The sequence below is a fragment of the Orbicella faveolata genome, unplaced genomic scaffold (genome assembly GCF_042242905.1).
Source record: "Orbicella faveolata isolate gen_17 unplaced genomic scaffold, um_ofav_v1 contig_47, whole genome shotgun sequence".
In the NCBI taxonomy this organism is placed as follows: Eukaryota; Metazoa; Cnidaria; class Anthozoa; order Scleractinia; family Merulinidae; genus Orbicella; species Orbicella faveolata.
Genome location: NW_028301577.1, coordinates 21,324,572 through 21,342,500, shown reverse-complemented (window position 1 = coordinate 21,342,500; position 17,929 = coordinate 21,324,572). Strand labels below are relative to the sequence as shown.

The following is a 17,929-nucleotide window of genomic DNA, read 5'->3' as shown; positions in this document are numbered from 1 at the left end:
TTTGTGTACCATGCACTCGTAACGAGTTATTGCAACAAGTTCCAATAATACGCTATCAGCAGGATGGAGACTGAACGACTACAATACTGTTACGATTCAGAGCTTGAAAACTAACGGGGAAACATTCTCTTTTGGAATTTATAGTAGCTCATTTGAAACCACGAACATCTTTCTAGTTCCGACCCTCTTTATGTTGCACAATGTTCTCGGCAAGTAACGTATCGTCACCTGCCAACCTGTGGACGCTATATATTTCAGATGAGCGTGGAAAACTTTTGCCGAAACCAATGTAAGTGAGCGATTGTTCTAATTCTCCCGGTGACCTTGGCGGCATCAACGTCGTCCCCAGGGTCTTCTCCACTCTTCGAGGAGAAATCCCCGCGGACGAGGTTGTGGCGAGAGCGGCCGCGTCGGCTACATTTGTACACGTGAAGTTTCTAAGCCATTCCGCTGACGAAAACCGCGGGCTCCGCAATACCCAGCTTTCCTCTATCGGCTGAAACTAGCTCCCACAGAACGGTACAGAACTACTTTAGAAAAGGTCTCGGCTTGCAAATAATAACGCATACCTGTGGAAACCTGATGGTGATATTGATCTCCTGTAGTACGCTATCGCTTGTTTTAGGAAGAGATCTCCATTCACGCTTCACGCCGGCTCCCATTACACTCTCTATGCTCAATGTAGTGTTACTCAAAGGATCGCAAGCCGAACAGTCTTCGCTTTGCAACCACCTTGTCTGGTTTGACCCACCTGCAATTGAGAGTTGAAATAAGGAAAACATGAGTCATAGTATTAGTCCCCTAGTGATAATGGGAGCAAACTCGTAAAACGATCCCAAAGGTTACAGGAAGCAAAAACATTTCGCTCTTTCCAAAATCACAGCCGAAAAATGAATGTGAAGAAGAATGCAAGCTGAGCCAAGATGCGAAGATGGATATGAGAAGAAACAAACTTCGTGGTGCCCACGACTCCTCCGCGCGTAACTCGCACATGTTGACCCCTTCACGCGTGGGACTCGATGTACAACGCGTGTCGATCTACGACATCGATCACAGCAGGAGTTACTTATCATCCGCCGTCCGATAAAATTTACATTTACCGTGTACGTTTTCTACCTTATATCGTGTTTAATATACTTAGCCTTGGACCTGGCGTTTGACCTACAATCTTGTAATCTTGGTGAATTCAAACTGAAACATTGAGATTACCCATGGTTTCAGCGCGAACGGATCGTCGATTCATGGGGGAGGGGGGGGGGCGGACATTTTTGTATTTCAACAAAGATATATGATGGTCTAATGTTATATTGAAATGACCCACGGCTAACCCAAAACGAAGAATTTGAGAGTGGGCGGATGACCCAGACTGAGACGTTCTCTTTAATTTCAACTTGTTGACAATTCATTCTCTTGCATGGTGTTGTTGATACAACTGCGTGACGATCGCTTCCTTTTCCGTAATGGATTTTTCTTGAGGTTTTCCTTCTAGTTTGCACTTCCACAACTAGTTGAACGACTACTAGTAAGGCGAGTTCAGGTAACGTCTTAATTTAGCCAAAAAAAAAAGGATTTTACACACTAAATTACCACCGATATCTTAATCTGCCTTGTGACTATTAACGTACGTGGAGACCCCTTCGTTTTCGCTTAGGCGTGGTTTTGCTGAAGCGGGGATAGCTCATCCCACTTGACGTATTATTTTGTCTTGAAATTCAATTTACAAGTCAACGATTTGGAATTCAAATAATTTTGACTCAGTCAGATTGCAGTATTTGACAGAGAACAGTGTACAGTGTATCCTGACCTCCCAGGGGACGGGGGCACTCTGTAAATCACTGGGTAGGGGTGTGCCGCTGGGACACGGATACCCTTACCAGGACATATACTAGACCATGTTCCGCTTGATTTTGCAATCCTATTCTAGACTAGGCATCAAAAACCTCTACCCCATCCCAGACTAGCTATTTTCCATGCAAACACTTTATCACTATCATAAACCAACATACCCTAACTAAACCAATATCTTACACAGTCACCTTGGAGTTTTATTAAACCCTGGGTAAAGACCCTGTCCTATATTAAATTATTTACCCACTGGTCACTTTTTCCGGTACATTATACCCTATTCTTGACCAAACTTGTCTGATTTCTGAACCCTTGAAATGTAGCTATCCCAGACTAAACTGCCTGAACATCATATCGGACATACCCATAGAGCTTTAATATACATAGGATTCCCCCCCCCCCCCGGCCTCCTGCCCGGGTATCCCAGTCTCTTCTAATGATTACAACACCTATCGATCACGCACGTTGCTGTCAGCGCTATCAAACCCTCAGCGAATTCGATCGCCTCGTGTCGCAACGTTCACCGAAAAATGACGCAAAAAGTAGCTTAAAGGTTAGCTCTTCGGAAATGTTAACACTGTATCGTCAATAAACAATTTATAAAATTCCTCAGTTTTGCGTCACGCGAGATATAAAATTAAAAATTTCCTTGCCAAGTTGTTCTTTTATCACAAAATGACCAGAATGACGAAACTCATTAAAATGACCCCGCGAAAAAAAGGTCGACAGTCGTTCTGAACTATTTTCATCTTCCAATTTTAATATACAGTTTCGCTGAAAAGTTGAAGAACGCTTATCCTCTAGCGAAAACAACTCAATCGAAGGTCAGATTACTGACTAATTTCCATGTCAATGTCAATTTGTCGGTTCCTCTGGAATAATCGGTTGCGTTAATATCAAAACTTTAAAATTTCTCCTTTCTCCCAGACCGAGGGACAGAGGAAAGTTTTGTAAAACGATCGAAAACAATTGCATCTGTAAGAGAAGATGAAAGAGCTCTTTCATCCCGTTTTCTTCGAGCTTTCGCAGCCAGTTTTAACCCCGATTAAGCAGGTTTAGTCTGTGCGAGGATTAGCGTTGCATGTGCTGCTTTTACTCTTACATGCCTAGTTTGTTAAGTAACGTGAGAAAAAAAAAACGTAAATGCTTTGTACGGTAAATGAAGGGCAAGTTTTGTGTCACAGGAAGTTTTATATCATCACTTTGTTAAGTTATAAAACAACTCTTTGTTTAACGCGAATATAGAGCTAAGACTTTTTTGAAGAAACAACAACGATTCCTACCTTCGCTTGCTGAAGCACACCGAGTCATTGAATCTTGTTTGTTTTGGAACATTCCGACACCACACGACAAACTCGTTTCCAAAACGACTTTATCACCGATTTTGAAGCTTGGCGGCTCCAAGGGAAGGCCTCCGTTTGCTCTTCGTTCGCTGCTCAACAAAATCAACATGACACACGTGAAAACAAATTGTCCCGCCGCACTCCAACGCGGCAAATCGTCGATCGGCATTCTTCCTGCCTCCTGCCGTTATCCCACACAAACAACTTTTTGAATACAATCGAACGCTACGATCGCTTTCTTTTAGAACTTATCGCCTAAAAGATGGTCAGTGCTACGAGTGTACGCAATCACGTCCCTTGTTTATGTTGGAGATTGGAGATCTCTGGTTCCCGCCGGCTCTATGTTGGTATTTTAACCTTCACACCGAGATGAAAGCTGTCTCAGATAACCACTTCCGGTTATGTCACGTCTTCCGGTCGCGCGGCGATCCCACTCTTAAACTTAAATAATTCTGCCAGGATACAGTTTTCAGCCAGCAAATTCTGCCAAAATAAGAAAAAGAAGAAACGTAAAGAAGACATTTGCACGAGCTTTTCCATTTGAAAGTCAGTGGTAGTTCTAGAGTAAAGTCTTGCACTCATAGACCTGCAACACCTTCACATTCTTTTGCTCAGAACATATTTTAAGATCAGCTGACCAAATCGCACAAAGAGCGTCAGAGTTATCAAGTTCCTATAAAATGGCATCTCCAAGTGAAGATAACTGGTTCAGTGGACAAAAGTGTTTCTGTCATTTGCACTGAAAAAGGGTACAGTTAAGCAAGAGCACAGAACGGCTGCAAAAGATGTCAAGAAAGATGGATGAGAGGTACTTAAAAACAAGAATTTTAACCGAAACGCACTAATCGTGGGGAACTCTCAAATGCCCTAGCTACCCCATCCCGGCCTCCTAAATATGTCATTATGTACTGATTGCATTCCAGGTTAAAGCCCTGAATTGAAATCGATGCTAAAACAACCATTAGATTATGACTGAAGATTGATGTTAGCAACGTTAGGGGGTAATTCATCAGTTGGGATAATAGGACCGTAAAATACTGAGCCCGCAAACAAAGCAAATATGAGAGATTTCAAAGCATCCTCAAACATCGTGAAGATTTCTAAGGATTTTCACAGAACGTAGGGGGTGAGATTTCCTTGAGTTAGAAGGGCGTGACTCGTGAAAGGAAAGCCGGAAATGTACCAACCCATTGAGGATAACCGCAACCAATAACTCGAAACATCCTCTCTTGACCCTGAACAACAAACAACGTGAGCATGAGTAGCTGGTCGATCGGAGTCAATTTTACGACCGTGTAGAAAAAATTTACTATTTACTATATATTTTTTCCTGTTGAAGGCTGAAATCAGTCTTCGTTCGTGGGTCAGATCGTAACTGCTAATATTGTACGTGAGATGAAAATGGCCACACGAAACATGACCGGAACAAGTGCACGCGTGTTTTGCTTCTCGGTCGACGAGTTTAGGAAAAAGTTTAGCAAAAATGCAATTGACAGTTTCTGAAGCAGAGCTATTGAAGTGTCCTTTTCAGTAGTTTTGGAACAAAAATAATGCAAGAAAATATGCTATCAACCAGAAATTTCTTTAGACTTGCATCAAACGAAGGAACAGCTGCAGGACCACAGAAAGCCTTTTCATATTGGCCGTTGCGACAAAAATAGCGTTATCTACATGTGAGCCATCAGAGCCGTAACCGATGTACATGATGTAAGCCCCATTCTCGTTGTTGAGCCTGTAAGTAGCATCCAGCGGTAAGCATGAAATTGAGGCCGACAGTTATTGATTTTTTTTTCAGTTTCCCGCGCGAAGCACATGCCCGTTAGAAGCCTCGATCAACATGGCGGACAAAGTAGACTCCAAAGAGCCAAAATCTGAGGCCAAAGTAAGGAAAAAGGTTGAATGAAATCACCTTGATTCGCTCTACAAGACCCTGAGAGGCTTGTAAACACCACCAAGACCTTTACAGCTGATGTGCTTCTCGTTTGTTTGATGATTATGTTCTAGGATTTAGAGTCAAACAATGCAGAACCTGATTCGGAGAAAGACAAAAAGAACGGGCAAAAAGACGAAGAGGAGGAATCCAGCGAAGGAGAAGAGCTCACAGGTAGTTTTATTTCGATTACAGAGGGTTGGTTTGGTTTCTGCTCTGGGATAAACGTGTTCTGTCTCTTTCTAACAGCTTACAATGACTGAAAATTACTTCTGTAGTCGATAGTAAACATTAGGTTAATTAATTATCTCGCAGACAAGCGCTTGAAATTAAGCTTCATATTTTGTGGTAGAGAGAGCTAAGTGTACGGTTCTCGTATCAACTGCCCATCACTAGATACACATATTTTGTTGCTTGATTCTCAAACTTTGCATTCTAACACAACATAATGTCCAGTCGCCAATCAGTTAAGTTTGTTGTAAGTCAAATCGTTATTTATGCATCATGGTCCCAATGTGTGCTCTTCTGCTAATGCCCGTATTTCCAGCAGTGATTATTATGTAACTTCTCCCTACTATGTTGATGCATATTGAGATAAATTAAAGCCAGTTTGAGCCCTGTCTGCTGCTCTTGTAGAGCCTTTGACATACTTGTAGCATAAGAAGATTAACTATTACCAGACAAAAATAGCACTTCAGGGCTGGGTTGTTCAAAGCTTAAGGCCGATTAAGCTAACCCAGGATTAATGAGAATTTGGATTTGAGTTTTGCGACTTTTAGGTTCCATTTTCTGTTTGTATTGTTTGCCCTTCAGTTTTGAGTTTGAATAATTTCAAACTACACAAAAAATAAGCAGTAAATAACATTTTTCTACAAGAAAAATTCATAGTGTGGTTAACTTTTAATCCTGGTTTAGCGCTAATTGGTTTTTGAACAACCTGGCCGTGTTGTGTAACAATAGGGTAACCAGGTGATACCACAAAATCCAAAATAGTAGCGCATGGGACAAGGATGCAACAATGCATTGAATTTTTGAAATATCGTGATATTTTGTCGTAGAAACAAATAAGCATAGTAAAAATCAACTCCTGATAACATTTGTGATGGGTTAGCCTGACTATCAATTGTTTCAGCAGTAGGTGAATGAGGGACACATAATAACGGCATTATTCTTAATGTATCCTTGATTGAAATCTATAATGAATAAATCATAATAATTAAAAGTATAATATCTGTTTACATCATGCATATTGGTGTGAGACACAGAATAATGCAACAAAAATGATCTACAATTCACCACATGTCATGTTATTCATCATTCACTATTTCACGTCGTACCGAGTTCATGCAAATAAACACTCATGACTTCAACTGCTTTTTGTGTGGTCTTAACTGGAAGATGGTGTCTTTTCTTAAGCACCATATCTTTGAAATTGAATATTTATCAAGGCAACAGGGGTTTCATTAACGTTTTCAGCAGAAGGGCAACTGGTTTTCCCAGGCAGGCAAAAGTTTTTGAAGTGAACTTCTCTATAACAAAAACCTTTCCTCTGCATGGTCAAACAAGGCGGGCAAAATCTTCATCACAGCCAGTCAATTTTCCTAGTGCCTGGCCCTTAATGAAACCTCTGGCCCAAACTAAGGCTCTGACACTGATAGACAAACCGTAGTCCGCCAGCCTCTAGTTTGTATGTGCTATGTTACAAGGGCTTTGCTTGGATAATTATAATGTTATTGTTGATTCTTCTATTGCTAGGACTTTACGACAAGCCAGTTGTTATTGAAGGAAAAAGAGCAAGAAAGTCCACAGAGTTTCTAGTAAATCAAACCACTCCTGCGATTAACAAAGAGGTTAAACCTCTATTATTTGAGGTAAAAATAAGCATTAAATGGTTGTACATAAATTTAAGTGGTACACCAGGCCAGATTTTGAAATGCAAAAGAAAGTCACAGAGGAGGAATTTAGTTTGAATGCTAGGACTGAGCTGTAAGATACTCAAGACAAGTCTCTCTCTTCCAAGATAGTGCACTGTCCTAGGTTTTAAAGAGTATTATTATCCCTAACTTAAAGGTAGAGTTTGAGATTGCCCTTAGTGAAATGTGACAGAGAGGAAATCATATAAGGATCATATCAGAATTTTATAATGGTTATTAAAGGCAATTTAACTTAACTTGGTTTTCAATAATCAGGCCTTGCGCACATGGTTGCCTTTCTGTATGCTTTTATCAAATACAAATAAAGTTGATCGTGTGGTACTTGCACCAAAACAAAATGTAGCTTGTCTGTTTCAATGGCAAATGACATTCATTTGACTTTGGTTTTTTTCAGGGCAAAGGAGATTCATTAGGGTTGATTGAAAGAAGTAAGTATTTGACTGCTGACTGACTCACACAATGGTAGACATATACATGTAAATCATACTTAAGACACCTGATAACTTGTCAAAGATCTGTTCCACTCATCCTTTTGTGAAAACAGCGCTATTGTAGCAGTTTATTCATGACGCACGTGCTAATACTTTTCTGTTACTTAGAGCGAAAAAACTAGCAATAGAAATTTAGATGTCACTCATTTGTGGCATATTACATGTGCATATATAATCTGTACTATGTTCACTAGACGAGATGGTCAGGACGTAATACAGCATGCAAAGAAAGTCATGTCTGCCTAATCCAATAGTAAATTTTATGGTTGGGTTAGTCAATTCGATCCATCCCTTGCCCATAATGAGCAAGTGAAGTTTTTGAGGGTAAAATCTGAGAATACTCAACTTACAGAAGTACTATAAGAGATCAAAAACACATTATTTTAATTTCAGCTTTTAATTGGTTAAGGCTGCCGGACACTAGCCAATTTTTTGTTGTAGAACTGCAGATTTTTTGTTGGGGTCAAATCGGGTTAAAATTTGTTGGGCCATCAGCTTACCGCACACAAGCCGATTTTTTGTCGCAGCTAACCACGTTGAGGCTTGGGGCCTAGTCATCCAAACTCAAGATAGCGCCTATTCCACTGATGTGACTCTCATGACATTTCCTAATTGGTTGAGGTGCTGGTGAGCCCCGACAAATTGTCTTGGTCCACCGCACACTAGCCGACAAGGCCAGACAAGATGTTTTGAGATCTAGCAGTGTCAGATATCGCCCGACAAGCCCCAATCTTTATCTGAATTCACTGCACACTAGCCGACAAGTGAAGATTTTTTGTCGGCTGATGAAAAATCGGCTAGTGTGCGGCGGCCTTTAATCGTGCTAGCAGCAAAATTTTTTTCCAGGCTAGAACACCCTAGTTACAGGTTGCCCAAAGGGCAAGTTGAAAATTATGTGAATTTTTGCACTCTGATAATTATGCACTTTGTGTACCACAAGGCAATAATAAAGACAAATTATTTAATGTCTATTTTTGCCGTCCTACATGCAGCATGCAAAGGAAATTCTGATAGCTTGGGACTGGTGGGCTTTACAGTCAGGCTAGTGCATGGACTGTGTCCTTTACTTGCCTGATGGTTAACTGAAATTTTTGGGAAAAGATCTTTTTTAGGACACCCAAATTTCAGAAGTACTGTTAGAGATCAATTAGGGGTCCAAAGGGAGAGGGTTAGGGGAAATGCCTTGTGGGCTAGTTCATCATACTTACTAACTTGGACATGTATGTATTTTTTTCACTTTATTCCAGCAAATTATGAAATAGGAAGAAGTTCCCCTGGCGAGCTTAAGCCATTACACAAGCTTTTGTATGGAAGAGAAGGGCGGGTATGCTTTGCAGATCAATATGCATGTCTTTATTTTGTTCTTTGGTTATTTGTTTCTCTTTTGTTTTGTTTTCATTTTTGTCTAACTTTTGCTGGAATTACATATCATTAGACGTTCAGTTATCATAATCCAACAAGGTTTTAATGTGCTAGACTTAGCTGGTTCAGGTCACTGTGTTGTGTGTTCTTGGATGAGACACTGGTGGGACAGTCTGGTCTGTCGGAAGGCTTTACCCTACATGTACATAAAATTAAAAGCTGAAAATTAAAAGCTATATTGACCAAAAATAATAGATATAATTATGTCAGTTCAACAAGTGAGAAAGTGTTTGTTTTGTTTTGTTTTGTTTGTTTTTTTTCTCATCAGGTAATGGAAATTAAAAAGAACATTAGGAAATTTAATGGATTTGCTTTTGAAAAGGTATGTCATGTATGCTTGAGTGTGTTTCCCAATCTTATCACAGGGTAGTGCACTGGCGAAAGTGCTCACCTCACACCAATATGGCCCAGATTCGATTCCGGCCCAGTGCCATAATTTTATGTGGGTTGAGTTTGTTGTTGGTTCTTGCCTCGCTTTGAGGGTTTTTCTGCAGGCTCTCCAGTTTTCCTCCTTCCACCAAAACCAACATCTCCAAATTCCAAATTTCCCTCTAAAATTGTAATTTATTTATTTAATTACATTGTTTGGATTTATTATCTTTGCATGTGGATAAGTTGATCTGAATACCTTTTAAAGAAATAGTTGTCACTTTTTATTTCAGGATTCTAAAGAATATGAAGCAAAAAAGCTTGGTGTGGAAAGGTAATGATTATTTGTTTGCTTTCACAACAACTCCATTATTTTATTTCTTTATGCGTTTAATATTTATTAAATTTATTTATTATAAATATTTTATTTTTTACATACCGGTAACTGTATTGTTTAAATATACTGCACTTGTCAGTATACCACTAAGGAAAGAAACAAAACTGCATTAATGCCAGGCATTGTCTATGGTATAACCCACAGGAATCTATGATTAATTTTGTGCACATGTAACCTGTGCCTTTATTTTTGATATTGCTTTTCTGATAGTGAGATCTGTTGTCATCCTTTTCCTGTAGATTTACAAATGATGGTTTAAAAAGACTTTGTGAAATCTTTGACTTGGAAAAGAAAGGAAAGCGGGTGAGGCAACACACTATATACTGAAGAATTTTTTGAAGTTTTTGTGTTTATTCTGAAATCATGGGATTTCCAGCTAGCAGGATTTCCATTTGTTTTATACATGTAGGTAAACCTTGAGTAGCAAACATGAAGTTGGACTGATGTTGAGATTGACAATTTATATTCTCTTTAAGACATTAATTTGTTATTTAAATGTTTTTTCCCTAGAGTGACCTCCTAGAAAAAGTTATGGATTTTCTTATGTCACCGAAGTCATCAGGGAGAGTAAGTGTAGTATTTTGTAAAGGAATGAAAAACACAACTAATACACATGTACAATGTAGTACAATACTACAAGACTCTGTCAAACATACAAGATGCTCTCTTAATCCTTCTCTTCTACTGAAAAATTATATTTTTTAATATCACTTACTTGTTTGTATCATTAAACAATCTTATGCAGCCTGCCCCTCAACCTAAAGCAAAAAAGGCAGAGAAGAAGAAGAGACAAAGAACAAAAAAGAGTAAGTTTTAATTAATATTTTGATGTTTGGAGGCCAATAGCAAATCAAGTTCTTGAACAGTGTGGAATAATTTAGCATCAATTCCCATTTTGCAATTTGTCATGCTTAGAATATCTGAGCACTGATGAAATGAACACTGGGAACAAACAGATCCTGAAAATGATGGAAAATATGAGAGTGCTACTATTAGTTACCAAGTTTATTTTAAGTTTGATACCCCTCCCATGTTGGGTTTTTTAGTTAAAACCTCCCCCTCCCTCTGGAAATTTCAGTTATGGTTTATACTTTCCTTTAAAAATTGTGGTTTTTGTGACTTCCCCTCCCCCTTTCCCCTTCCCCTATCCTGTGGCATTTCCAATTACCCACCTTGGAGTTAGGGTGGATATTTTCTGGAACCATACACACAATCTCTTGATATTTCTACTATGATACACAGTTAGTCAGGGTTCCTGACAATTTCAAAGGCAAGGTGTCAATAAGAAATTTCAACTGGTCTAGTCAATGTTTTCTTGTTATTGACTTGAGACCCCCCTCCTACCCTCGTCTAGAACACTTCTTATTACCAATCCATGTATCATTTTAAAATTGTGTAATTGATATTTAAGTCTAACTACAGTAGCTCACCTTCTGGGTTTTCTCATGTTGCAGCAGATAGCTCAAAAAGTAAAACTCCATCATCAAAGGTTTGTTTGTTACTACAAATAAAAACATTTGGTGTACACATTCTCAATAAACTTCTCAATTTTATGTCCTTTCCTCATTTGAGATACATGTAAAAAAACAAGAGGCTGGATTTGAAATCTTATGAATGTAAACTTCAAGGGAGCCAATGCAAATGCACATACTTATTGACTATGATCATCAGCTTGTAGAGACGGATATTATCTATATTATGAATTGGCGTGATAATATGGCACATTAAGGGTATTCCTCAGAATTGCATTACGTATCCCTAATGCACACGATTTTTGCGTCATAAGTGCAGGCTCACGAGCAGGTGCATACACACAATATATACAAAATGGTGGCTTTTGCTAAACGGCTTGGCTTGAGTGAGACAACTCGGCATCTTTCGCGGAAATGAGTTCTTGGACCCAACAATTTTTAAATTTAGTTTGAATGCAGAGATCACCTTCTCTCTATACAGTGTATATAGACCAATTTCTATTGCAGAGTTTTAAACTATCACTGAAAATAGCTAGTGTTTGGAAAAGATAATATGCCCTGAAGAACACTGCATACCTGGAACATATTGAATCTCTGTCGGCTAAATACGAGTGCCTTTATCATGAAATGCACATCAAATTACTCCTTAACATTGTTGCAGCACATGCATTGATGTTTTTCTCAGTTAACTTTCTCCCTTTTTTTCTGCTCTCACAAAGCATAAAGTGAATGGTTCAAATATAAACATTTCTGAAAGCAGATAATTTAAGAAATTATGGGGTTTATTGAAGGTCCTCTGGCTCCTAAATGAATACCGGGACCCCACTTTTTTATTTCAAAATTTAGGTTCTCTTGAAATAAGCAGTTTAAAGTTAAAGTTTGAAAGAAAATCTAATGTGAGTTATATTTCGATGGAATTACCTTAAATTAGTTTTACCTAAATTTCTAATGTAATGTACATAATTTATCATATCATTGGTAGTAAAATATCAAATCAACTTGCCAAGCTTATACATAGAAATTTCTTTCAGTCCAAAAAGACATCAGAAATTGTAGAAAGCGGAGATGATGCAGATAAGGAGGATGAAGAAGATGAGGTTGAGGAAGAGGAAGAGGAAGTAAGCGGACAAGCCTACATGTAGTATACAATGACCATTTAAAAACATGACTTGTAGTAATCGTAGATTAAAGAGTGTGCTCGAGTATTGGTAGGACTGGTATGTTAAAATAGTAATTAGTGAGCTTCTGTTAGGTTAACTACATGACAAGGATTGGTACCTACCCAGGGATTTCATTAAGAGCAGGGCACCAGGAAAATTGAGTGGTTGTGAGGATGAATTTCCCTGCCTGGTTTGACCATCTAGAGGAAAGTCTTTCTTACAAAGAAGTTCAGTTCAAAACGTTTTGCCCACATGTGAAAACCAGTTATCCTCCTGCTGAAAACATAAATGAAACCCCTGCCAAGTGAGTTTGCTTACGAGATAACATGCATGTGGTAGTCCACCGATGAAGTTTTTCCTTTAATGCCAATCTAGGATTCTAAACAAAATTCACGGCATTAGAAATGTTCCTTTTCATTGGCAGTGGAGGAAATGACATGGAGTGACATAGCAATTTTTAGACAATTTGGATAATATGTAATAAAGGAATCCATGGTCAAGTGTTGATTGATACCCTGGATGGATACTCCATTGAGACCTCGGCTGATGCTCGATCAGCACTTGATGGACATCTCGGTTGACAGTTGGTTAAGAGTCAACTAATTTTTGCAGACATGTCATAGCTTGTTGATCAAGACATTGATTGAGGGTTGATTGAGGGTATGGATTGACACTCATTCTATGCATGGAGGTTAACCTTAAATGAAGCACCAACCTGTGAGACAAGGCCAAACCACAACACTGGGAACTGGGTGACCTATTCAGGGGTTTCATTAAGGGCGAGGTACTGGGCAAATTGACTGACTGTGAGGATGATTTTGCCTGCCTGGTTAAACTATCTAGGGGAAAGTTTCTCTTACAAAGAAGATCAGTTTAAAATGTTTTGCCCCGTTGTGAAAACCAGTTATCCTCCTGCTGAAACCCCTGCTTATTGGAGGATCACTTTGCGTACATGTGACTAATAAATAACACATACATGTACCCTTCAGAACATTTCATTATTTAGAGAGTGTAAGGTTGAAGCACTCTTTCAGTGCGAACACACTGTATGTGAACAGTTTCCATTCTCATTCTCTTTTAGCCTCCAAAGAAGAAAAAGAAGGTTGAATCATCACCCAAGAAAGCTGAATCACCATCAAAAAAAGCCAAAGAAAAGAAAGTGAAAGATAAAGCGAAAGACAAGGTTAAAAGCAAAGAAAAATCAAAATCAAAGAAAACAGGAGAGAAGGCAAAATCACCTAAAAAGATGGCGCCGGTTCAGGTTAAGATAACAGCTTTGAAAAAAGCCTCTCCGAAGAAGACTCCCAAAAAAGGTACGAGATGGAAAGTTACTCTTCAGGGCTCTCGTTAAGGGCTGAAACCCATGACATCTGCTATGGCTGAGTATGTTTGATGGGCCCTTGATGTTACAGGTGAACTGGACTATAGTTGATACAATTCACCTAAAAGGTAACAAGTTTGTTACAGTTGTGAAGATAAAGGCTTCTGTTGACTCAAAACTTCATGACAGCCCAGCTGTTAAGTAACGCACATTATGGTTGTTTCAGAAATTGCGGTCAGAATGTAACATCAGAGTGTATTTTAGGCGCCAAATGGAGACTATTGTTTATATAGTATTAGTTATAGCAACATTTCAGTTATTAGAAATTTATTTAACATTTGATTTTCTTCAGAAAAACCCAAACCAGTAGACGATTCATCCTCTGATGAAGAACCATTAGCAAAGAAATCAAAGAAGCAGCCTCCAACAGTAAGCTCAGTTGTTTGTCAAAATGCTGTTTGATGTACTTATTGCTGCAATGTAGCACCAAGCTCCAGTTTGTGCAATAATAAGCACAATCTGGCAACAAAATAATATGGCATGCTGCGTAGTTTAACATCGCAGCCATGTTAGTCATCTGTGTACATTGTTATCAGAAACCGTAGATTTGCAAAAGTCATTGGTGGAATCCAGACATATTTCAAACGGAAGGTTTCAATAAGGAATTCTAACTGGTCAGTAGATATGAGCCTGACCAAATCATCAGAATTTCTCTTGTTGTGTCAGGTTCTCACTTTGTTGGGTTTTGACCTAAGAAATTTATCAGACTCTTATCAAGAACACTGCATTGCCTGTTTTTGTGGAGGCATCATGATGAACAGGGCCACTGCCCTTGTGTTTGATTCCTATTCCACCACAAACTATAAACATGAATGTTGGGGAGAGGGAGGGTGGAATACATGTGGCAATACTCCACCTACACTGTAGTAACTTCATACTGTGGAAGGATTCGGTTAAATGGAGTCAGATCATTTGTACTAAAGGCATCCACAGTCAAGTCTCGCTTGATACCCTTGATCGACCCTCAGTCAACATGGTTGACATTCAATCGACCTCTCGGCCATATATTAACCAATACTAGATCGAGTGTTGATCAAGATATCGATTGAGTGTTGATCAAAGGTCAATTGAGGGTATTGATCGACACTCGACCGCAGATGCCTTTAGCACACATGATCTCTTCCAGCCATAGGTCCATAATGATATAATACAAATTTTCAGAGACATAAATGATGGAAGATGTAATTAATACTGTGACTGTGTTCTGATTGAACTACAGAATAATGAACTTGAGAAAATTGTGAAGGATCTTCTAGATGGAGCTGATCTTGAGCAGGTGACGATGAAGAGTGTGTGTAAACAGGTGAGTTGAAACCCCACCTCACTCTGTTGGAAAATTCTAGTTTAGCTTTATACTTTCCTTCAAAAGTTTTTTCTATACATACTTTGGTATTAGCCATTCAGAAGCTACAGTGTCTAATGACCTTTTATGGCTATGATATAATGGCCAAATTTGGATAAGGTAAATTAATACCTAATTGTATCTTCCTTGGTATGCTCTGGTAGCATATCAGGCAAGTTTTGTTGAACCATGGGTATTTTGGCTCAACTATGTCTTGCCAAAATACAAACCACGTCTGATTTTCTTACTTACTCTTTGTGTAGGTGTACGATATGTTTCCAGAACATGACCTAACCTCTAGGAAGGATTTTATCAAAGACACAGTAAGAAAGGTAATCACTGAACATTCTTGTGACACACTTACTTAATTGCAGCACCCTGGATACGTCCCTCACAATTGTTAGGAAAGAGAACTCTAAATAAAAAGAATCTCTCTCACAGCAGACACAATCTATAATATGGTGGTGCACTCGTTTCTTAGCCTTCTTTGTTTAAACTGCTTTGAAACCCCATGTATCGTAAAGGTGAATTTGAATGGATGTAGTCCAGAGTTAAAAAAAAAAACACTGGAATGAACATTGCATGAATGAACTCCTTTTTCCTACAAAAAACAACAAGAAATTCTGATCTTTTTAGTTACCAAAAAGTAGTTATGTCAGTGTAATCTCTCCTTGAGTTTTATTGTACAGGCCCCAGTTGTTCAAAGACTGGATAAAGTTATCCAATGGATAGTGATTTGTTTGGTTGATAGCATTATCCAGCTTTCGAACAACTCTGGGCCAGACCTTGTACATACATGTACAGTTAGCAGTAAGTGATAGCCATGGTTGTAAATTTAAATCAGTGTCATGCCACAAGCTTTTTCAGATTTAATATAACTCAACTAAGTACTCTCCAAATTGTCCTCCAGTCAGTCCTTTTACCTTTATATTTATATATCTAATAAGTTAAAAATAATAATATTGAAATGCTTGTTACTTCTGCCTTTATTGCAGGTCATATCATGAGAACAACAAAATACGACAAAAAATAAACGTTAACCAGTTCCAACCTTTTTACCATTTCACAAGTCACACCCATGAACACTGTGTTTTTAAAACTTTTTTTTTCAGCAAAACGTATCATACCTTGTTATTTAGACTGTACATTAATCTATTACTTTGCAATAGACAGTGTTCCAAGACAATCATGTTTTTTTAAACCTATTGCAACATTGTAGTTTTTAGAATCCAGTTTCGTTTCCACTTGGACTATGGTTGGTTAAATAGGAGAAAGGAGCTGTTTAATTCTGCAATTAAACAGTTGCATTTCCTCTTATTTCTTTCCAAAAGCTTGAGTTAAGACATTGTAAAGTATGTATCTATTGTTTAGAGGAGAAGTGAAAAAACAGATTCAATGTCTACTGAAATCTAGACTTTTTCCTATTTTAAAAGGAGACAGTAATTTGCACTTGTAATTATTTTACCCATGTCACCCTATTTGCAACACAGAGCCACTGTCTATACATCTAACTTATGTGTGCACTATGTTACTGAATCAATAATATCAAAAGACTGATTCAAGGAACAGATGGAAAAGTATTTTACTGGGAAACCAAACCAATTCAGATCATGTGTACTAAAGGCATCCGCAGATGAGTATCGATCAATGCCATCAATCAACCCTGGATTGACATCTCTATCAACAGTTGATCCACATCTCAATTGATACGCGATCAACATTCGATCGACATCTCGACCGATTCTCGGTCAACACTCAATCAACACCTCAGTTGACAGTCAGTCAAGAGTCGACTAATTATCGCAGACATCAACAAGTGCTGATCGATTCACATGAGTTGGTCAACACATGGCCAACTAATGACCCACTGTCGATCAGATGTTGATTGAGCTGTCAATCAAGTGTTGGCCTAGTGTCAATCAGGCATCGATTGAGATGTTGATTGGGTGTCGCTCGAGTGTCAATCAACACTTGACCACAGATGCCTTTAGTACACATGATCCACCAAATCAACCGATAAGTTTGTTGTCAATCAATCAAGACCTTTGTTTTCCAGTCAAAAAAACTGGATGAAAACCCTAACTGAAATCTAATTGAACATCACCGAAGACTCGTGTAATTGTAGTGGCTAGGTTTAGAAATCATTTATAACCAATACATACTTTAAGACAAGTAATTTATTCAGGTATCGTGTAATGCCCGCCTGTTGACGCATAGCCTGTATAATACTAGACGTGTTTTATTTTCTATAGTTAGCTAGTGTAGTTAGTTTTGACAGTTATGCATGAGTTCCATTTTACCATCAATGTATCTTGATTTATTTTAAATCAATAAAGTAAAATTTCTATGATTAAATTTTCAGTAAAATTTTCTGGCTGATAGATCATACAATGTCATGTGCCATTCTAAAGTTGAATGCTTCAATAATTCAACCCAGCATACAAGTTTTCATTTATCAGGTTTTACAGTTTAGTAAACTTTTTAATTTTGTGCCTCCTTGCAAGGTGTTTTGAAATCCAGCTCTTCAATGTTTAAATATTAAACCTGGCATTCAAGCTAAAATTTGGGAATCTATAGAAAAAAAATACATAGAAGCCTTTCAACTAGGGAATCCTGATTTTTTGGAAACTCCCAATTTTTTGAACCAAAAGTCATCTCCCGCTACTAAGACCAACACCAATAATATTATTTCACCCCTGATTTCTCAGACTACTTGTATTTTCAAACTAATTCTCGTTTCCCTTGGAAGTTCCAAAAATCTGGATTCCACTGAGTAGTTTTCCACAATTGAGTAAGGTTTATCTGACAATTTTCTGACACTTCATCAAAGCTGAAAGACGATT

At 38.4% G+C, this 17,929-nt stretch overlaps 2 protein-coding genes and 1 long non-coding RNA gene across 4 annotated transcripts in view; 1 reads left to right on the top strand and 2 right to left on the bottom strand.

Moving 5' to 3' along the window:
* The window catches only part of LOC110067620 (uncharacterized), a 98,864-nt gene extending 95,019 nt beyond the window's left edge, over positions 1-3,845 (bottom strand). The window contains exons 1-2 of the mRNA XM_089279010.1: positions 3,129-3,845; positions 570-751 (exon numbers count right to left, since the gene is read on the bottom strand). Of these exons, the coding sequence (XP_089135136.1) occupies positions 570-751; positions 3,129-3,357 (411 nt within the window). The 5' untranslated portion in view covers positions 3,358-3,845. The remainder of the gene's footprint in view (positions 1-569; positions 752-3,128) is intronic.
* Positions 3,846-4,954: 1,109 nt separating this feature from the next.
* On the top strand, positions 4,955-17,441 carry LOC110067651 (protein DEK-like). 2 transcript variants are annotated; one of them, XM_089279021.1, is made up of 17 exons: positions 4,955-5,070; positions 5,193-5,292; positions 6,874-6,989; positions 7,447-7,480; positions 8,791-8,867; positions 9,234-9,287; positions 9,628-9,668; positions 9,971-10,034; positions 10,242-10,298; positions 10,477-10,537; positions 11,189-11,220; positions 12,235-12,321; positions 13,445-13,676; positions 14,037-14,113; positions 14,964-15,047; positions 15,350-15,418; positions 16,082-17,441. In XM_089279021.1, exons 1-17 carry the CDS (start codon positions 5,026-5,028, stop codon positions 16,091-16,093), a joined length of 1,242 nt encoding a protein of 413 aa, XP_089135147.1. In that variant the 5' UTR covers positions 4,955-5,025; the 3' UTR covers positions 16,094-17,441. The 2 variants fall into 2 exon arrangements, with proteins under 2 accessions (XP_089135147.1, XP_089135148.1); XM_089279022.1 differs by having other exon boundaries at positions 11,186-11,220.
* LOC149097575 (uncharacterized) lies at positions 8,883-10,491 on the bottom strand. Its single transcript, XR_016204056.1, has 3 exons — positions 10,447-10,491; positions 9,774-9,817; positions 8,883-9,101 (listed from the first exon to the last, which is right to left on the bottom strand). It is a non-coding gene; the product is annotated as an uncharacterized LOC149097575 (long non-coding RNA).
* Positions 17,442-17,929: the final 488 nt, after the last annotated feature.